Genomic DNA, 20,999 nt, shown 5'->3' on the forward strand with positions numbered 1-20,999 from the left:
TCTTCACTATCTTCTCTTTTCCTCTTTCCAATGGCACAGTGAGCGGCCTTCCGTAAATGCACCAAGTGCGGGTCTAAAATGTCTCCTGCGGACCCGCATGATCTGTGTCTCCTTTGCCTAGGTGAGGGGCACAGGACGGACAAGTGTGGCCACTGCTTGGCTTTTAGTAAGCAGGCTAGGAAGAATTGGGAAAACTGACTCCGAAAACTGTTCTGGGACCAGGCCCTTATGCAGTCAGACCAGTTGGTCGCAAAGCCTGGCTCTACCTTGGCCACGCCTTCAGAGTGCCCTGCCTCTGCTCAGCTGCACCTCCACTGCGTCCTTCGGACGAAGGTACGTCAGCGATGGGGGCTCAACAACTTCCTTCTCCCCCTGCTAAACAAAGGGAGAAGAGAAAGCATGGTGGCTCTGACAAGTCCTCCAGCTACAAGAAGGTACGAAAGGACAAGGCAGATAAGCCGGCCCACAAGGCGAAGAAACCCAACCACGCCAAACATCGTGGCTCAGGTTCGTCTGTGCCCTTGGTACCGGTGGCTGCAACAGTACCGACTCCATCGGGACTGGCCCTGCAATCAGCCATGCAGGTCACTCTGCCAGGGTCCCCTAGATGGGTCGCACGGGCAGAAAGTGTGTCTCCCCAATGATCTGAGGCGCCAATGCGTGAATCCATCTCCGATGGTGAAATCCGTGACTTCCTGCCGAGAGTTCGTTCACCAACTCCAATGCCACCGTCTAGGCCAGCCGTGGAGTCTTCTGTTTCTCGGCCATGGTACTGATGCTGCTCTGCTGACAGGCATGTGGAAGAATGGGACCAACCCCATTATGGAGGCTACATGGGCTGGGAGGACTACCATTCTTTCGGATACTACCCGTCAGCACTGGACCGTCCATCACCATTGGTCCCGAGAGAGGCACTGTCTACATCAGGCCGTGCAGAACGGAGACACCCCACATCTCTGGGGAACTCCTCATCCAGCGGACCATACCATTACGAAGCCGACTCGGACAAGTCGGAGGCGGACTCTACCTCCCCTGATGTAGCCATCACATCTCAAGGCCCAGGATCCCCGGAAGAGCCCCACATCACCTTTGGGGAACTGATGTCGAGACTTGTTCGGTCACTAGAGATCGAGGCACAACATTGGCCCGATCCTAGCACCGACAGGTTCTATGACATCATCAGGGGCGAGCAGTCAGCAGCCATTATTCTACCCCTAATAACCACGCTTCGTCAAGCGATGGTTCAGCCCTGGGACCTACTGGCTCAGCCGCAGGCCACGTCTCGACGCTACGAGGCAATGTACCGGGTTCGGGAGCAGGATATTCCATTCCTCCTGCACCATCCAAAACTGAACTAGGTAGTGGTTGAGTCATCCCAGGGCAGGGAATTGAGGGCCACACAGCTCCTCATGAGAAGAAGGGCAGAAAAATTGATATGCTGGCATGCCAAGTCTATGCGGCCTCTGGACTCGGCCTTCGTATTTCAAACTATGAAGCGACACTTGCCAGATATCAGTATTTCATTATGCAGAAGCTGGAAAACATCACAGCTTCTCTGCCCGACCATCAAGGAGACTTGGCCAAGGTCGTCATTAAATAAGCAATGCAAGTTGCCATCCAGCAGCTTTCACCAGTGCGGCATCACATTGACACTGATTCCAGGGCTCCGGTCGGTGCCATCTCTCTCCATCGACATGCTTGGCTAAGAAGCTGTAATTTCCCGGAGAAGATGAAGCAGCGGATTGAAGAGATGCCATTTGATGGATCAGGGCTCTTCCACGCCAGGACGGACCATAAGCTGAAATCCATACATGAGTCACGGATGACAGCCCGCCGAATGGAGATTCCTACTCAACAAAGACATAAGTGGTCCTGGTCTTGTCCATCGTACCACCAGCAGTTCCAACCAGGGCAGCAATTCCAACAACGCCAGCAACACCGAAAGCAGCAGCCACAGCAGTGTTTTCGGCAGGGCCGTTGCCGCTTTGACACCGACAAGCGTCAGCGCTGATGGGCCCGGCGAACCTCTCCGCCTCTCCAATTCCCACCTTTCCCCCTCCTGTTTGGGGATTGGCTACAAAGCCGACTCCCCATCTGGGAGTCCATCACATCTGATCAGTGGGTTTTATTCATCATCCAGCTCGGATACAGAATAAAATTCGACATCGTTCCTCCGTCGAGCCCAATTCGCCATGCTTGCTGGTGTTACTAGACGAAGTTCGTCAACTACTTCGTAAAGGAGTGATTCGTCACCTCTCTCGTTCTGAGGGTCTTCACGGATTCCATTCAAGATATTTTACAGTCCCTAAACAGGATGGTAGTCTCCGTCCTATCCTGGGCTTGCGAGATATTAATAGGTTTATCAAACCTAAGAAATTTCGGATGACCACCCTTCAAAATATCCTTCTGTTGCTGAGGAGAGAGGATTGGTTCGCCTCACTGGACTTAAAAGATGCCTATTTTCACATCTCAATTCATCCTTGTCATAGACGTCTCTTACGTTTCACTGTCGGGTCCGACATATTTGAATTCAATGTCCTTCCATTTGGACTAGCCACCACTCTGCGAGTCTTCACAAAATGCATGGCTCCAGTGTGCGCACACCTTCAGCTTCAGGGTATCCAAGTATACCCTTACCGACTGGCTAATAGTTTCCCAGACCAGGGATAGCCTTCTTTCAGCCGTCCATACAACTTGTGCTCTGCTGGACTATCTTGGACTATGTATTAATCATGAAAAATCGTCCTGTGTTCCTGCGCAGGTGATCGACTTCATTGGAGCTTGTCTCGATTCTACCCTAGTGAGGGCATTTTTTCCTCTGGTTCGTCAAGACAGTCTCTTCTTATGCATTGATCAGATTCGATGAGAAAGGACGGTACCGGCTCTTTCCATTCAAAAACTTCTGGGCCATATGGCCGCTTTGGTTGCCATCGTTCCATACACCAGACTTTGACCTCTTCAACTATTCTTCAACAGAATGTTTCATCCGCAGCGGGATTTGCCCAATAAGCTAATCCGGCTTCCACTGTCCGTTCTACGTTCTTTGACACAGTGGACTATACCAGTCAATCTGAGTGTAGGTGTCCCATTTCGACCGCCTCAACCAACTGTGACCCTCTACACTGATACATCGTTGATCGGTTGGGATGCAGTATGTGCAGGACTCCACACCCAGGACGCTTGGGACCGACAAGAAGCAACCAGACACATCAATTTTCTCGAACTGTTAGTGATCTTCTAAACTCTGCGATCATTTGAGAATACTCTTCGGCGACAAGTAGTGCAGATTGCATCCAACAGCATAGCCGCTGTGTTCTATGTGAACAAACAGGGTGGAACGAAATCGGCCACCCTGGCCCGGCTGTCGATGAAGATTTGGGACGGGTGCATCCCGAGGAACATAACCCTTCTGGCAGTTCATCTAGCCGGTACCGACAACGAAGAAGCTGACATGTTGAGCAGGCAGATGACAGCAACTCACAAGTGGAAGTTGGATTGACAAATTTGCGATCAGCTTCTCCGTTGTTGGGGGCATCCGGACATGAACTTGTTCTCTACCCATGCGAACAGGGTATGCGAACTGTTCTGCTCCAGGGCAGGCATCGAACCGGGATCAGCAGGAAATGCCCTCATGATCCCGTGGGACAACATCAACTTTTACACTTTCCCTCCGATCCCACTCTTAATGAAAGTCGTCTCAAAGATAGCCCACGACAATGCCACGGGAATCTTGATAACTCCATGGTGGCCCTGCCAGCTGTGGTTCTCCACTCTTCTGTGGCTGTCAGATAGCACTTTCCTTCATCTCCCATCAATACCGCATCTAATAACTCAGCAAGACGGAGCGGTTTGTCATCCAGGTTCTCTGAACCTCACAGCTTGGCGAATTTGCTGACCCTCGATACTGACTTGATACCGACGACATCTCGAGTATCTGAAATTCCCACTTATGGAACCAAGCCACTGCTTACTTCTTCGGACCCGATGGGAGTTACCTCAGAATTGGGCATCCTCGATCCAGATAGTCAAAGAATTCTTGAATCTGCTCTAAGACCGTCGACACAGAGATCTTATGCGGCGAAGTGGCGTTGATTCTCATCTTTCACTGAATCCCACTTGTTTACTCCTGGATTGGCTTCGATCGAGAACATACTACAGTTTCTTTTAGAGCTGCATCGTTCGGGACTTAAACCTTCATCTATAAAGGTTTACGCGGCCGCGATTTCGCATTACCATGGTGTGATACACAGTTCATTGGTTTTTTCACAACCAATAGTTAGACGATTCATCAAAGGACTACAGAACCTTCATCCATCAATTCCCCCTGTTATGCCGACTTGGAGCCTCTCAGTTGTCCTGCAGGCACTTACCAGAGTTCCCTTTGAACCTCTGGCGACTATTGACTTATGGCTGGTATCTTGGAAGACAGCCTTTCTCATAGCCGTCATGTTGGCTCAGAAACCTAGTGAACTTTGAGTAGATCCACTGTATTTGAATTTCCATAAGGAAAAAGTTCTTCTGATGTTTTTACCTAAAGTAGTCACTCTGTTCCATATGGATCAGGAGATCATCTTACCTGCTTTCTTTCCATCACCATCAAACCTGATTGAAAGATCTCTACATACTCTTGATGTTTGGTGTTGCTTGGCGTTCTACAAATCACCAACAGAGTCTTTTTGGCGTTCTAATCAACTCTTCGTGAAATATTCCGAACAAGACAAGGGCTCTCTGGTCACATCGCAGAGACTTTCAAAATGGATTGTTCAAACTATTGTGTTGGCATATCAACTTGCCAAGATGGACTTACCTGTCTCTCCAAGGGGTCATTCCACAAGAGCAGTAGCGGCATCATCTGTCTTCACCGCAGGAATCCCAATTCAAGACATCTGCAGAGCTGCGACTTGGGCTGCTCCGTGTACTTTCGCCAAGCATTATTGCCTTGATGTGTGTGCCAGACAGGATTGTTCCTTCGGCAGAGCAGTCCTCTCAGCTATCCTTCACTGATGACACCTCCCTCCTCCGAGTCTGGTAAGCTTGCTAGTCATCCATATGTGTGATGCACAGAGGCCACGACGAAGAAAAGCAGGTTGCTTTCGTGTAACTGATGCTCTTCGAGTGGCCATCTGTGCATTCACACAACCCACCTGCCGGCCCCACTTGGTGTCGGTGAGTCTCTTTGATGGTCATGGCCGACATTGAAGTTTTGTTAATATGTCTCTCTTCTGAGAGGGGGCAAACGTTCGGTCTTATAAAGACTGAGAAAATGGCGGACACTCCACTCTATTTATAGTATGGAGGGGGAGGGGAGCGGAGTTTCCCGCCAAAAACCGTTAGCTTTCTAATCTTTCCGGCCTTAGGCACTGCGCAGGCGCAGCACCCATATGTGTGCTGCACAGATGGCCATTCGAAGAACATCAGTTACAGGTAAGCAACCTGCTTTAACTGGTGAGCTTAAAGATATTCTGAAGTCTGAAAGCCAACGGAGAAGTGCAGTCGAACCTCCTTTGGAACAAAGTTCTATGCTCTGGGTGCAGATAGGGCTTCTAGTCCTTATTTCTTGGTAGTATTTTTGCAATTCAAAACATATACAAGTTGCAGAGTGATTAATTCTTTTCTAATCCATTTAATTTGCCTTATCTAAGTTTCTGGCTTAGCTTTTCCCAAATATTCCTCTCCTCTCCTCTCCTCTCCTCTCCTCTCCTCTCCTCTCCTCTCCTCTCCCTCACTTCGCAACTGTGTTAAACACTCAACACTCCAGGACTTAGCATTTCTAATCTGAAAAACTGAAAGGTGCTTTTTTCCGACCCCAAGATCTCATAACTGATACATTCATTGTATTATTGTCGGCTGTCATGATTACATTTTGGTTTACAAAATAATTGAAATTAAAAAAGAAGTTAAGTTAGTTGGAGAGGTTAGTTCAGAGTCAGCCTGAGTTGTGTGACCTGCTGTTGATCTGTGTAGTTTCTCACACACTTGTGTTTCTCACACACTTGTTGTGTTTCGCACAACAGATCAGCAGATGTAGCCAAGCCTTCGTTAATCATGATACTAAGTAATCTATAGTAGGGCACCATCACAATTTGGAAAACCTCATCCATGTTATAATTATCTGCAATTTCCCTTTGTTAAAAGTTTGAGCATCTTGTCTATCCCAGGATGCTAACATGCCTGCAGCTTAGAACATGATGGGTGTTCATTCATTTACTGAAACACGTGGGACCATTTATCCAGATGGCTTACATACACCCCCTGCCTTTTCATGATATCATTGGTGGATGCCTTGTACAGTTACAGAAGAAACCTGTCTACACATGAGCACAAATACTACTATCTACTGGTATTTTCATGTCTGCTGCAAACAGCTGATGATCCTAAAGGGTCAGAAAATCATTACTACCTCATCTAATATCTTGCTACTAATCTATGCGGAATCCTACTCAGATTATGAAGAATCATATTTTTCCATTTGAGAGTGATTCAGTTAAAGATTATAACATAAGAGCTGCCTATGTTGGATCCTACCATGGGGCTCATCTAATATGGCACTTTTATGACCTGTTGGAAAATTGTGGATATGAGTACTCTGTGCAAGCTGCTTCCATTTTCCGTACACAACCTCCTGTCAGCCTGAGCAGAGGTTGTAAGCATCACGAGCAAACCCAAACTAATGGTGGGGATTGTTTAGGGGCTAAGTAATCCAGTGGTTAAGCCCTGCCTCTGATCAGATCTTATTTACAGTACAAAGAGAAGGGCAAATTGGCAAATCCTGAATGAATTCATTGTGGTGATATGCAAACTGGACCATATTTCTGCAAGAGTGGACAATCAGAAGCACACAGGATGTTTACAATCAGAACAAAGCATCCCATTTTACTTGCCTTGGTATCTAGTAATTGGAAACCCCATTTTTGTATGCTAAAATAAAATGCTTTTATACAGTTGACTGTATAAAATGATGTAATTTTGCTCTCTTCTTAATACCAGATTTTCGTGTTGCATTTATTCTCCTATCCATGCACCAACTGCAACTTTTAGTGACCTTTTCCCCTCCATTTACTTCTGACTTTGTAATTGTGTCTCTTTGTATTTGCTTTGCTATCATAAACCTCTTTGAGTTGTTTGCTTGGTATCATACAGCATTACACAACTGTTAGGAGAGATAAGATATAAATACTGTATAATTAGTCCATCACAGTTGAAACTTTTAGACCTTATCGAGACCCACAGGAAATAGCTTGGCAGAACGCCATCAGAAATACTCCCCCCCACTGCTTGCATTTTCATTTTCTACTTTAATTGCTGCTTAAAAGTGGGAATTAATTACTTTTTATCTTCTTGTCTTGGAAGTGTCATAGGGCCAAACTAGACATGATGATAAATGTGTGGGTGCTGTCAAAAACACCCCCCCCCCGTAAGTTACCCATGTTTTGTGTTTCCTTGCTTATGCTCTGCATTGTTGTCCAGCTATGGTAGGGTCAGGGAAATGCAGAGTGCTGTGAAATCAAGACATGTGTTAGTTCTTGTAAATGTTATTGAGGTGGGAAGAAAAGTTAATTATCTCTGGCTGCATCAGCATATCATGGCAGATCCTGGCTTCATAAACCTTGATGTGCATGACCAGCCTGAAATCCATTCACTCATGCTTTGTGTAACTAAGTATACAAACTGGAAAGCTTTCCATTACAGTTGAACCAGGGTTCACTGCCCCCAGACAAGCCAGGATTGAAACTCCGTTTGAAGGTGACTTACAAATCCTGGCTAGATTAGAAGCCATCGGACCCAGGTTTGAAAATCATGGGAAGTATGCATAATTGTGGCTTCCTTGTTTGTTTATCTGCTGACACAGAGGGAGGTCCAACGCAGGAATGAATGGTCTCTTGTGTGCCAGTACACTGCTAGTGTGCATCATGGTTTAGTACGAGGCTTCCTGTGACATTCAATTGTGACCTCTTTTCTTGCATATTAATATCCCTCTTTTCAGCTAATGTTTGCTCCCACAGCAAGTCATAAATAAAGGAGTGTAAGTTGTGCAGTGAATTAGGGATATGAAATGGAACGCCATCCAAAGGAGACTTGCTCGACACCTCAATTGTTATCTTTTTAGTGTCAAGCAAAATTTTGGCATTTTAGATTTCATGGCTATTTATATAATAATTTTCATGTACTTTTTTTGCATTCCACATTATTATTTTAGTCCTTTTAAATTAATCCAGTGAACTTCTCTTGTTGGACAGATTAAGCATCTAGAAAATAACTAAATAAAATGTGGAGGTGTAGTCTCTTCTGCTCCCAGGAAGTTGATGTCATAGCTCAGGTTCTAGGCTGCTCTCTCCAGAGGACATGGAACAGATAGAAGGACTGTTGGATACAATCATTGCTCTCTTCATTCTGAAGTTGCTCTTGGACTTGTCATCTATTCAGATGTTGGACACCTTCAAACAGAGAATTGTTGTCTGACAGCCCTTCCGATAGCGGGCTGTTCTCTATAAAGTAGGCCATAAGGTCAATCTACCTTATAAATGGGTACATTTATGGTGAGCTCCTGTGTATGTCTATTGAGAAGTATGTCCGTTAAATTAACTGGGACTTACGTGAGGTAAATGGATCCAAGATTACAGCCTTAGAGAGGTGGAAAAAGTCAAATGGGAATGATTTGGACGGTAACAAAATCCAACAAAATATTTGCAACTGCACCTCCTGGCCCTTCTCTGGGACTGTTCAGTTTCAGCATCTTCCAGTACCATCATGCTGATACCTCCAGGCTTGAATAACATGCAGATTCGCAGGGTGGGTGCACAGTATCTTGATTTGTGCCCACATAGGTTCAAACCAAATAGAGCCATATGTGAATATGGCTTGTAGAATAGGACACTAGGAAAATAAAATATTCTTCTCCTATGCAGGGGAGGTGGTTTCCTGAATAAATCCATTTGACCAGTGATCTATAAAAGCAAAATGTTGCTAAGCAAAATGTACCAGTAACAAATGTCTAGTTTAATATTATTTTTGCAAGCTAATGGAACACTCAGAGAATTTCTTTGTTACCATTGGGCACTGAATCCAAACTTCTGTGACAGGTGTCTTCCTTAGAAATGAAAAGCCATGTTGTTTATTTAATATTTTGTATTATATGTGTCATTTTTGGCAGGAAAGTGGGATTTAAATTTAATAAATAACTAAATGCATGCACAATATTTTCCAGAAAGTAAAAGAAAAGAAAATCAATCTCTAGAAGAATCGTTGGCTGTAGATCTATGCAGAAGGATGACTTCTTAGATTTCTAGAAGATGGACTTGAGCTATTTCTTGACCGTGATTTGCTTCTCTAGCAATTACACCAGGTTCTGGATTTGTAGCTATCTTCTGAGTCAACAGTGGTAGTGACTGGGAGGAGTTTTGGCAATTGATAGCTGCAGTGATTGAAGTGTACTGCAGTTGTTTGTTTGTTTGTTTTCTATGCCTTTGTTTGCAGTGCTATCAGTCTGCTAGCAGGTTTCCAACATTCCAACAACTTGCTTGTTAACCGCACTGTACTTTTTCTTTGATACAGTCTTGCATTAGGTGAGAAGATAGTGGAGACCTTGGAATGGCTTGTCACTTCCTTATTTTGAGAGCTGCTTCTGGTGTTACTGTCTGGGGAATGTCTTTCATTCAGTAATTTTGCAAATTTAATAATGCAGCAGACTTTAAGTTCTATTGTGTTTTATATGATTACTTTGTACATGTATGCATCTACAATTATGCATAAATACAAGAAACTGATTATTATCTTATGGAACCAAATCCATTGTCTGGTTGCTAAGAATATGGAAAGAAGGGTATTCTCCTCCACCCTTACAAAGGATGAATAATGTATTGCTGGTGAGGAACAGAATGAAAAACAGATGAGACTAAACAGAGGACAGAGCTAATGTGTGGTTTATTTCTTTAAAAAATGGCCTTGCAGATTCCTTGAAAAAGAACTGAGAGAAAAATGTTCCTTACACTGTCGTGCTTCAAATATCCTTTGCTGATTTGGTAATTATGTCTTAGCAGTGTCAGTAGGGGTAGTATGATGTTTAATAGTGTATATTAAAATGTCTGTAGCATTATCTCAAAAGTTATAACAAGCTAATTTTGACGTTAGCTGGACAAGTTGATAAGGCCTTTTTAATAAAGTGATATAAAGAAGCTTGGGTAATTATTTTTCATTCATGTTTGTCTTTTAAAAGAACTGAGCTATCTGTCATAATTTCACAATAGCCACAGACAGGGCATCATTAGGAAATGGATGCAGGACTGGCAGAGTGGGTGACATTATGTAAATATATATGCGCTAGCCTCTTCTAGGCAGAACACATTTAGCTTATTGGACCATATGTCTAAATATTATAGAGAATCATAAAATGCAAGTAAAGAAATAACAAATGGAAGAGCTCTGACGGATGTTTCTTGATGGTCATGTTACTGGTTGTATGGAAATGCTTTAGCGCTCTGAACCAATTAAGGGCTTTTTTGCTTCAATCCTCAGCCTTTTTAATGTAGCATATTAACTGATTGCACTGAAATACACTGGTGCATTATCAAAACTTCAGCAGCAGTGCCCTTTTCAGACACAGGGTGTTTTTAGTAGTGGTACCAAGACTGTGGAACTTCCTGCCAGTTGAGATCTACCACATAATTAATTTCAGGAGATTACAGAAGATGCAGACCTAGATAATTTGCTTCCTGCTGTGGAGGAGCAAATTGGTCAGACTATTTGGACAACTGAAAATCCTATAATTGCATATCCTCATAATCTGTGAAGGAGCCGCTTTATTCTCTGCCATTAGACAAAATAAGGCAGCTCCTTCAGGCAGTTTATTTAAAGGGAAAGGCAACAAATTGTTAGTTGTTCAGTTGATTATTACATTTTTACAGCCCTCCCTGGAAAGGCCTCCTTGTTCCAGTTAGCTTTGAATGTATAACGTGTTTTAAGTTTATTTCTGCCTTTGAATTTACTTCCCTTTGTTTTAACATCACATTTTAGTGTGCCGACCAGTTTTAATGTCTGATTTTTTTTAATGATAGGTTATTTATTGGCATATATTGATGGGCTTGTATTTAGATATTAATTTTTCTAAACTGCTTTCAGTACTTTTGTAGACAAAATGGGATAGAAGTAATGACCAGAATACTGAAGGAAGTGCAAGTTACAGTTTAAACTTGGTCACACCTGTACAGTACTTTTTGTGTTTGTGAGAACTTTGCCTCTATTTAGGGGCTGTTCTGAGGTTACCACAAGTAACTGAGCATAACAGTGTGAAAAGCAGCCATTTAAAGAGCTTACCCAACACCTACATATTGGTCCACAAATTGTGTCTCTGAGAACAACCAATTAGGTTGTTCTTCAATTCAATTAGGATTGAAGTAGATCATGGTATCATGAATATGCCTGATGATTTGGCAGATATGGCAGGATTCCTCATGTAGCTTCAGACTGGCTTTAGAGAAATCTAGTCAGAAGGCTAGCCTGAGATATTGCTGACATCACAGAAAACAGTTGTGACTAAGCCATAGCTGAAAGCTGAACACATGAGTGCTCGCGCGCGTGCGCGCGCGCACGCGCGCGCGCGCGCGCGCGCTCTCTCTCTCTCTCTCTCTCTCTCTCTCTCTCTCTCTCTCTCTCTGAAGATGAGAATGCATCTTGTTAGTTTTAGCAATCACTTATATACCACTCTTAGTTAAACCCTAAGAGTCCAAAGTTTTTAAAATGTTAATTATGAACTTTTCCTCAAATTGCAAAAGTTATTGAAAGGGCAGGATGGATTTCTCTGGGGAATACACCGAGAATTTGCAAACACATCACGCAAAGATTTCTGTTTGGGGAATATCGTGCTTGCTTGGGCCTGTGGGGTTCCAACTATTACGTATATTCTAACAACCATCCTGCAAAGTACTGGCAATTAATAAAGACACCTTTGTGTAGGAATTGCGCCCTCTCCTCCCGAGAAGGAGCCATCCAAGATTGTAGAGGGATATTCTGCATCAGATGAAGAGGTGATGCCAGAATCTGCAGTTGAAGTGCCAAAGTCAAGAGATAATCCCAGCGGTTGCACAGAATCAGAGAGTTTCAAATTTTGTGGGAAGGTTTGGTGAGCGGCCTGATCTCTTGATGACAGACCTATCATCACTATTCTGAGGACTCAGTATCATTTTAGAAGGGCAGACCAGATGAAAAGCCTCAGAAGCTCCAAGGGATTGGCCAAGAAACAGGAAGACTCGCCTTAAAGTGTGGTTTGCTCTTTTCAGTTTGGCATGGAAGAGAAGTATTCTGTTGGAATCAACATGTTATCATTAAGTTGCACTTCCCCAATGACCAGTATTCTAACTTTGCTTGTTTCCTTTGTTACCAATTTCAGCCACTCTCTTCTTTTGTACTAGCTGGCCAGCTTTGTCTTAATGAATACTCTTACTTAGAAAGCCTATGGCTTGATCTGCTTGGAAGAAGAATGGTCACATAATTTATTCATAGTACCCAGTTTATATTCAGGAAAAAATGCTCTGTAAGATGCAACTCTGGGAACTCATAGAAAACTTATTTTGCATGTAATGCTTAATATTCCATTAAATATAACTACTGGAAAGATCCTTTTAACTCATTAGATACTGAATGTATTGGGCTCACTTCCATCCCCTCTTCTTTAAGTTGGTGTCAGTGTCTAGCAACCCAGGTTTTCAGGTATGCTGTAAAAACTGTTGGAATTTGGACTGTTCATTCTACCTGTGTACCTGTATGAGTTTTAAACATGGTGCATTATCTTTATTGGCAGGGTTTTTGCTTTTATAAAATAACCAAATATGACTGTAGCCCAGTATTCTGATGGCGCTTCCTTCATAGTTGTGCATCTAGCAAAAAAAGGAAAAGAAAAAAGATAATGCGCATTTGTTCTTCAGTCTTGGATGAGGGTAGAAAAGCTGATAGGAAAAAAAAATCTCCCACATTATGGAATGTTGATAAGAGAGTTGCCATGGCAACTATATCATAAGCTTCCTGCCTACTTTGTTGCTGAGTTCACAGTGTCATTTTTAATTACTCCTATGCAATTAAAGGCAAAAAAGAGTAATTTGTGTGAATATGTAATCAATATAATCAGCTATGTTTGCACTGAGAGTGAACATGGGCAATTTATCCAACTAGAATGGGAGCTTCACCTAAGTTAAGAATCCTGCTTTTTAATGTGGAATCTCCTGTTTTGCTATTATTATTGTTGTTGTTGTTATTGTTATTGCAGTATCGTGAGAAGCTGGAAAATAATTTTGATGACATCAAGCACACAACTCTGGGTGAGCGAGGAGCACTTCGAGAAGCAGTGAGGTAAGTCTGGGTCACCATAGCAACAGTCACAGATGTGGTAAAGAAAGAGTCATTCTTCATTATTGGGGGAACAAATGAGTTCATTGCCACCATTCAGCTCTATTCTCTAAGGTATTAATTTGTCAGCGGAGAGGCTTCCCTTGAGGCTGTACTTCGGTTTTGAAGCTGCATGAATGCTAAGCCTCTCTGCACACTAAAAAACGTAAATGTTTAATTTGTTACTAAAAATGCTTAAGGGGTGCCTTGTTTTATATTTATAATAAACTGTGTGAATGAATGAAAATTGTTCGGCTAAATTGTGCAAGTATTAAGGAAATTGTACAACGATTTCTTTTCTTTTTTAAGTGAGGCTGTGTTTGCGTGTAATTTGTATTTAATTTTCACGATATAGCAGCCTATGTAATTTCTTTTTCTATTAGACTTTAATGGGATTATACTACTGTATGTTGAAATGAATGGCCTCTCTCCTTTCAGAGAGTAGTTTTCTTAATTTTCCACTTTTACAATCCCAACAGTTCATACAGTCCTATTTGTGCCCTTGAAGTCCTGGGATGGGACACACTCAAGGTGGCAGTGATGTTGCAAAGTAGGCCACCAGTGGAAGGATGTTAAGCAGATCTCCAGTGCAGATGTTTCCAGCTGGAGCACTAGTGGGACTGAAGCTGTTCTGTGAACTCAGGACTGGCACAGGTATCCCAGAGAGTTCCCTTGGGATGGACTCCAATGGTTCACCTAGAGGTTGTAACTCATGACCCTGTTTGTTCAGCCACTCTGCAAATGTTTTTCAGCTGCCATGATCACAGAAGCTGCTTCTGGTAGTTGTATCTGCGAATAACCTCACTTATATGTCACCTCATGCATATGAACTAGCTCTGGTCCAAGGTATTTTGCAACAGGAAGTGGAGTCCAATGATGCTCTGCCATCACTACCATCGCTAGGGTCAATACTTCAGAAAAGGCTTGCTACACCAATTCCTGCCTCGGAACTATTACCTCTTTAAGGTGCTCCCTGAAGTCTTCACCTTGTTATAGAACAAGCAAATCCTGAGCAAACACCAGCATCCCTGAAGTCCAACAGAATTCCCCCTGAAAAGATTTTTGCTTCTAAACAGTAATGCATCTCTTTTCATTCAGAGAAGCACCTTTGACCAGTTTTGCCTGGTGGGCAGAGTAGCATCATATTGAAAAGTAGCAGTGCTCCTATTAAACATGACTTGAGAATAGCCAGTTCTTGAATATACCCCTGGGGAAATTTACTTCCCAGGAAAGGAGACACTAAGGTCCTGATATTTTTCCACACAGGGATCAGAGCACTGAAGCCATACTGGGCTCACAGCATGGTCTCAAAGCACATGATACAACAAGCTTCAGTCTGATCAGTGACTGGATGAGGGATTGCTAGGTTGCATTGGAGAAGGAAGACATAAGTGTCTGTGTGTGTGTGTGAGAGAGAGAGAGACAGAGAGAGAGAGAGACAGAGACAGACAGACAGAAAGACAGACAGGGACAGATAGCATCAGTTTGGCCACTGAAAGCATTTGGGCCATTTTAGGAGCATTCATTTCAGACCTCCAAATATCCCCATAGCCTTGGCATCTTCCAATGTTACTTGCCTATTTTTGAACTCTTGCATTTCTTTGAGAAGTACTTTGAAACCAGCTGACAAATTTAAGAGAATCTGGCAGTCATTAAATATGGTCGCATTGTTTTCTCCTTGAAAAAGCAAAGTTTAAACCTCTTATTACTTAGGCTTTATCTGTTCCATGATAAGTTACCAAGTTCTGTTTCTGACATGGATATTATTATTTTGCTGCACAAAAGAATAACTGTCTCAGGGTGGGAAGAAGGTGGCCAATAGGTGGCTGGATGATTGAAATGTTGCACGAACTGAGTGGTGAGGGTGGATGGAGCAGAGGCTGAAAATGCATTAGGTTGCTCAGGAAAATTGGGACATCCATGTGCACTTCCGACCACAGCTAGTTAACGCCATGCTATAGCCTGCTGCCATAAGGCTCATCCGTTTGCAGTAGTGCCTTTTCATAGATGTCTGAGACTGAGACTACTTTACATACATACAAATTGTTTGGAAAACCAAGGCTGTCAGAGATGCTGTGTGGACATGGAAATTAAGAAGAGAAAATGTTGGGGAACTAAAAGAATAGGATTTGCACAGAGTTGTTGTATTTCAGTGATCTTAATCGTTTGAATTCCGGGTACATCCTTGGCAATTTTTCATTTACAATTAACTACATAATAATAGGATTAGATTGTGCCATGAGAGCAATATATCCAGCCTGCCCATTGCATTGAATTAATAAAACAGTGCTTCTCTGGACCAGTGTCAAAAGACTCAGTACTTATGATCAGCTTTAGCTGCCTGTTAAACTTCCCAGTGACCAACCCCAGAAGGAAAGTGGCTCCAAAAAACAGAATCAGGGTACACAAGGGAAAAGAGGATCTCTGTCCACCAGTCGCGCTGGATCTGGAAAGCCAGCCTTTTCCATTCGGAATTGCTTTTAGGACTGTCACAGTAGTTGAGACAAAGCAACAGGGAGAAGTACCATTGCCATAGGAGAAATAAAGGAGCTATGCAGCCTTTGCTGCTTCATGCTGGTTGACATAAAGGTCTAGATTAGTATTCTAAAAGTAGCTTTGGAAGAGCACGCTCATAAAAGTATATGTCATTTATTTATGTAGTAAATAGCAACAAAGAAAATAAAGCAGTTACACTCAGGAGCACAATTGTTGTCACCCATGCTTGAGATGGAGGCTATTCACTTATATAGGGGACAGTAAAGCAACAGTGTGTGTGCTTTCCGGGGGAAGGAATGTGCTCTTTATAGGAAATACAGCATGATCAAACCAGAACACAGGAGGCTGGCTTAAATGTTGTCAGGCCATTTGGTCCATGTAGCTCTGTACTGCTGACACTGATCAGCTATCCCATTGCTTTCCAATTGTTGTATCCAGTTTTAGTCTACCTTAAGTCCCACTAATTTCAACAGGTCTATGCTAAGTAAGCCCAGAATTGGCTAAATGGAAAAGCTGGGAACTGAAGTTTGGGACTTTATACAAGCAAAACTTGTACTCTTTGAGCTACACTGTCTTTTGGAATTTGGAGATTATAGAAGAAAGGTTATAGTAGATGTGCATTATACTATAGATCTGCCTTTGACTACTTTTTAGCTGAGTTACCACACTCCTGTGCATGAATGCTCGTGTGTTTTCATCTGCTGTTTCTTTTTTCTGTTTGGCTTTGTTTGTTTGTTTCTTTAAAGAATCTTCAGTGCAGTCAGTGTAGCTTTGAAATAGAGAGCCGTGTGGTTTCTTGTTGCAGAATAACTCATAGGGAGTATCTTGTCACTGTATTCTACAATGGTGGTTATCTCCAGGGTTTTAGAAAGTGATTGCACTGCCTTAAATATATTTAAAGTATAAATCAAGAAACCCATAAAAATCTTGTTTTGAGCTTGATTGTAAGATTGATATTTGATGAAATAGTCTCCTTTATGCCATCGTTGACACAGAATGTTTATGTGGAGTTGTTTTTCCAACTTTTATATGGGCTTATAAGATTGTATAGGCTTAGGTGGTTCTGTATGTTATATTGTCTGAGATTTCATCTGTAATTTCTGATTTTTTTCAGTTGGGAATTTTAATTTACTTTGTGAGCTGCAGAGATAAATTGGAGAGCAAGCCTTCATCCTTAGAGAATACTATGGCGGAGGGGGATTACGGGAGTGTAGAGAGATAGTGATTTCCCCTGAACATTCCTTCAATCACCTGTCTCCAATAAACCAAAATTCTTTAATTTTTAACTGACCTAAGGTTACATATTATACATGGCCAGAACTGGTACTTATAAGCTTCTATTGAATTCTGTAGAAATGTCCATTGAAGTGTGTCTCAACTTGCAGACACTACTTATGCGAGAATTGCTTTGTTACAAAAGTCAAAAACATTCTACCCACCCCACAAACAGCTATAGTTTCCTGGATGCTTAAAAAATGTCAGAGGTTTTAAATTCCTTTCTGCCTGCCTGCCTGTAGATGCAGATGTATTTGCAACTTTCAAGTGCATGTGCTTCTGCATGATGCAGGTTATAATTGCATATTATACCTGCTAATGTTGCTGTGTATGTGATTTGCTCTCTCTCTTCCTTCATATATATATATAATATAAATATAAATATAAATATAAATAAAACAAGGCCTTGTGTTTCTCACAAAACCAGCCAGCTTTTTGTCTCATAATATTACTGTAATTACTACTATTGATATTGCTGTAATTAGTAATGAAATACAAGGTGCATTTTTGCGAAGGCTAAAGTACTTACTATTGGAGATCACCTGTTCAGCCAGTCCTTTTCCTATGTATGGATTTAGTCAAAGTCACTACTTCTACTTTCTTCCTTTTCTTTTTAGGCAGCAGTATAATACCTGCTTAGGTGGAAGTAAATTCTACTAAAAACTGAGACTTAGTGCTGTGTAAACGTAGGATTACACTATTAGTAGTATTATTAAGCTACACTGCCTCTGAATATTATACCTGATTGACAAGCTGTGTCTTAAGGATCAAAGTCCTCTCGCACTGACTTTTTATCATGTAAGAGATTACTTACACACTATAGCTTCCCAGTACCTATGTGTTTCCCCATGGCCAAAGCCATTTCTGAAATGCTTATTCACAAGTAAGTCTTATATTCAGGAAAGGTCCCCAACAATATTAATTGGTAGCTCCCCCTGTTTGCAAGGTCTGCTTATTTTATTTCCTCCTGTTTGGGGCAGCTGGGGAATTACATTAATTACCTTTAATTAGACAGCTTTTATACTCTACTTGAGAAGTAGGGTGGAATGAGATAATTAGTGGTATCTTCCTTCTGCTTCTATAAAGAAGCAAAATATACTAAGGGAAACAATTAAAGTTCTTCCCAAATGGGTAACAATAGAAGATGCTTAATTAATGAAGATTTGTCCCTTAATGCCCCAGTTATATTGATCAGTAAGCTACAGAAGAGGAAAAACCTGCAGGGAAGGAAGTTTTTAAGTAAAGGAGCAGAAGCCCTTACTCTACTAATTTTTATTCTATATTATCTTAACTGTTTACATTTGTATGGTGTATTTTATACTGCATTTTATGTTTTAAATTGTGTTTAAAATGTGATTCACTCATAGCCCTTTGCTTATTGGGTGCTATGAATGCGTAATAGATAAAGCTTCAATTTTGCCTGTCCAGAGTGGACTGGGTTGATAACATAAGAAAATATCTGAGTAAAATGGTTAGGCAACAATGGCATCTGTATTTTTTGTTTGTTTGGTTTTTTTTTAAAGAACGGAGGATGATAATTCCAGGCAGAAGGGCTACTGCTTGCAATTTAAGACCACAGATTGGGAGTTGAATATTTGAATATTCTGTTTTGTATGAAATTATCTTTGTATATTCAAGATAAGAACAGTATGAAGAGAGCTAGCTTTGAAAACTTTCCCACAACATGGGAGTTTTGTATATGAATAGGACATTATATGGGGAGCGTTCAAGAATGTCTTTTTTCCTATCTACAGTCTGACATGTCTGCATTCTGTGGAGACTCGCTCTGCCATTTGTACTGGGAAAAGCGAGGTGTGTAGGCAAAGCCTGCACACACCATAAAAACCAACTAGTTTTAATTAATCCTGCATTGAGTTCCTATTATCACAGACACCATCAAGAGACCGAAACAGGCTGGAGTACCCTGCACATCTTGATTGACATTAACGTATTTGCTGTGCTCTGAGATGTGCCTTCAAACATGCTGTTGGAATAATACTGTCATTACTTTGTTAGCACCTATATTTACATGCATGCCAAAACATTTTGTTGCATTTGGTAGTCACAATGCCCAAATGTATGTTTCCTTTTTTAAAGCCACATTTTATTTATCTCACATTCTTCATCTCCTCCGTGGAATAAAGGGAAGCATATGGGGATTATTTCATTTTATCTTAAGAACAGCCCTGTGAGGCAGGCTGAGCAAAGAGTGAGTTGCGTAGACTCTTACACTGTACTTCAGTGATGCATTGGGTCCTCTTAATGTAAGCCCAGCAACATATCATGTCGTCTCCTTTGAAACAGCATCCACACGCGAAGCCCACTTTCAAGTTTAGAACAGTTGAAACCAGCCTGCAGTTTCAGAGATTAGTGGGGACTGTGATTCGGGGGGGGGGGGGGAAATCTCACTGAGCACATCAGTAGCATCCTAGCTCCTGGGTTTGTCCATTGGCGCTGTCCATTGTGCTGCAGCTGCCAAGCTGTCTTTTCAACTATAGGCAGAACATCCTGCACTGTCCTCTAATAAGCTCTCTGGAGGGACCACAGAGTTCCTCATATGGCAGTCATAACTTTACCTATATTATTATAATTAGGGATGTTTTCCTACAGGTTATTGAAGCTGTTTGGCTTTCTATATTTCTCAAAGTCATAGACATACAACTTTTCAGGACTTTTGTTTTCTGTTAAGCTGTTCCTGTTGTGTTCTATGATACTTGATGAGGCTCACATGTAGCCAATACCATGCCATTAAAATTGTTCATTACTTCTGGGAATCTAAAACAGCTTGTTTGTATGAAGCGTTCTGTGTTAAATAAACCTTATTGAAATCAACAATTTAATTTTGTTAGGATTAGCTAAGAACAATGTTTTGAAAAGGCAGGTGATGAAAGTTAATCTCTTAATTCCACATTTTAGCCCTCTAGTTTAAAGTATATTTTCTTCATTCTTTCTGGATTTCTACCAGCAATTATTATTTAATACTGATATGTTTTCTAATATACTGATCCTTCAGGGTTTGGTACAGCTATTATGAGAATTTACTAGAATCTAGCACCTAGCAGAGAATGTCCAATAAAATAAAAATGCCCAAGTGAGAGCTAAGAGGAATTCCCCACTGCATCAGGTAACTTTTAAGATAAAACATCTACACCATTAGGACACAATAATTTAAATGTGAGCAGATACATTTTTTCTTGTAAGAAAAAATCTGTCATTCCTCTGACCACATCTCGTGAGATATGGAGAACTATCCCTCATCCATCCATCTGTCTGTCCGTCGATTATATTTCTATCCAAACTTTTTTCCCTCCAGGGATGTCAGACCAATGATGTGAGTGGCTTCTTTTGTGCTAATTTGTCCTTGGACAATGCCTGTCCATGGTGACACAGGCCTTAATTATATTTTTTATTTATTTTATATTGTTAATTTTAATTTTATATTGTTATTTTTGTATTTTATTGTATTTTATTGTGTTGTAAGCCACCCTGAGGCTTCGGCAAGGGGCGGCATAGAAATGTTCTAATAAATAAATAAATACATACATACATACATACATCATATCTGGCCTACTGCAGCATGGGCCTGTCTTTGAGGAGTGCCAAGGAACTGAAATTGATCCTCAGTGTATTAGCAACACTAATGGGAACCTGCTGTCGACAGCAGGCGACCCAGTACTCACAACTGTACTGGGTGCCCTTTAGGTTTGAGGAGCAATACAGCTTTCCTTTAAAATGCTAGATGGCCTGGGGGTTGGAATATCAGAAAGCTTTGGTGTTGGTGGGCACTTGAAAGAACCAGGGCACAGGCCCCTGGCCCAAATAGGCATGTGTGTGCATAGACTTGTTCATCTGTA

General features: G+C 41.8%; 1 protein-coding gene across 7 annotated transcripts in view; it reads left to right on the plus strand.

Annotated features, from left to right (window-relative positions):
- Window positions 1-20,999, plus strand: part of DPYD (dihydropyrimidine dehydrogenase) — a 538,071-nt gene that overhangs the window by 57,066 nt on the left and 460,006 nt on the right. For 5 of the 7 annotated variants that reach the window (XR_006414940.1, XM_044432364.1, XM_044432357.1 and 2 more), the window contains one exon: window positions 13,256-13,338. The exons of 1 other annotated variant lie outside the window; for it this stretch is intronic. Coding sequence is in view for 3 of the 6 variants with exons in the window: in XM_044432364.1 (XP_044288299.1) it covers window positions 13,256-13,338 (83 nt within the window). In the remaining 3 variants the exon portion in view is untranslated. Of the gene's footprint in view, window positions 1-13,255; window positions 13,339-13,853; window positions 14,029-20,999 lie in introns of those variants that run through there. One more of the 7 variants, XM_044432362.1, reaches the window with a different exon arrangement.

This window comes from Varanus komodoensis, unplaced genomic scaffold, assembly GCF_004798865.1.
Source record: "Varanus komodoensis strain SLA01 unplaced genomic scaffold, ASM479886v1 scaffold24, whole genome shotgun sequence".
NCBI classification, from domain to species: domain Eukaryota; kingdom Metazoa; phylum Chordata; class Lepidosauria; order Squamata; family Varanidae; genus Varanus; species Varanus komodoensis.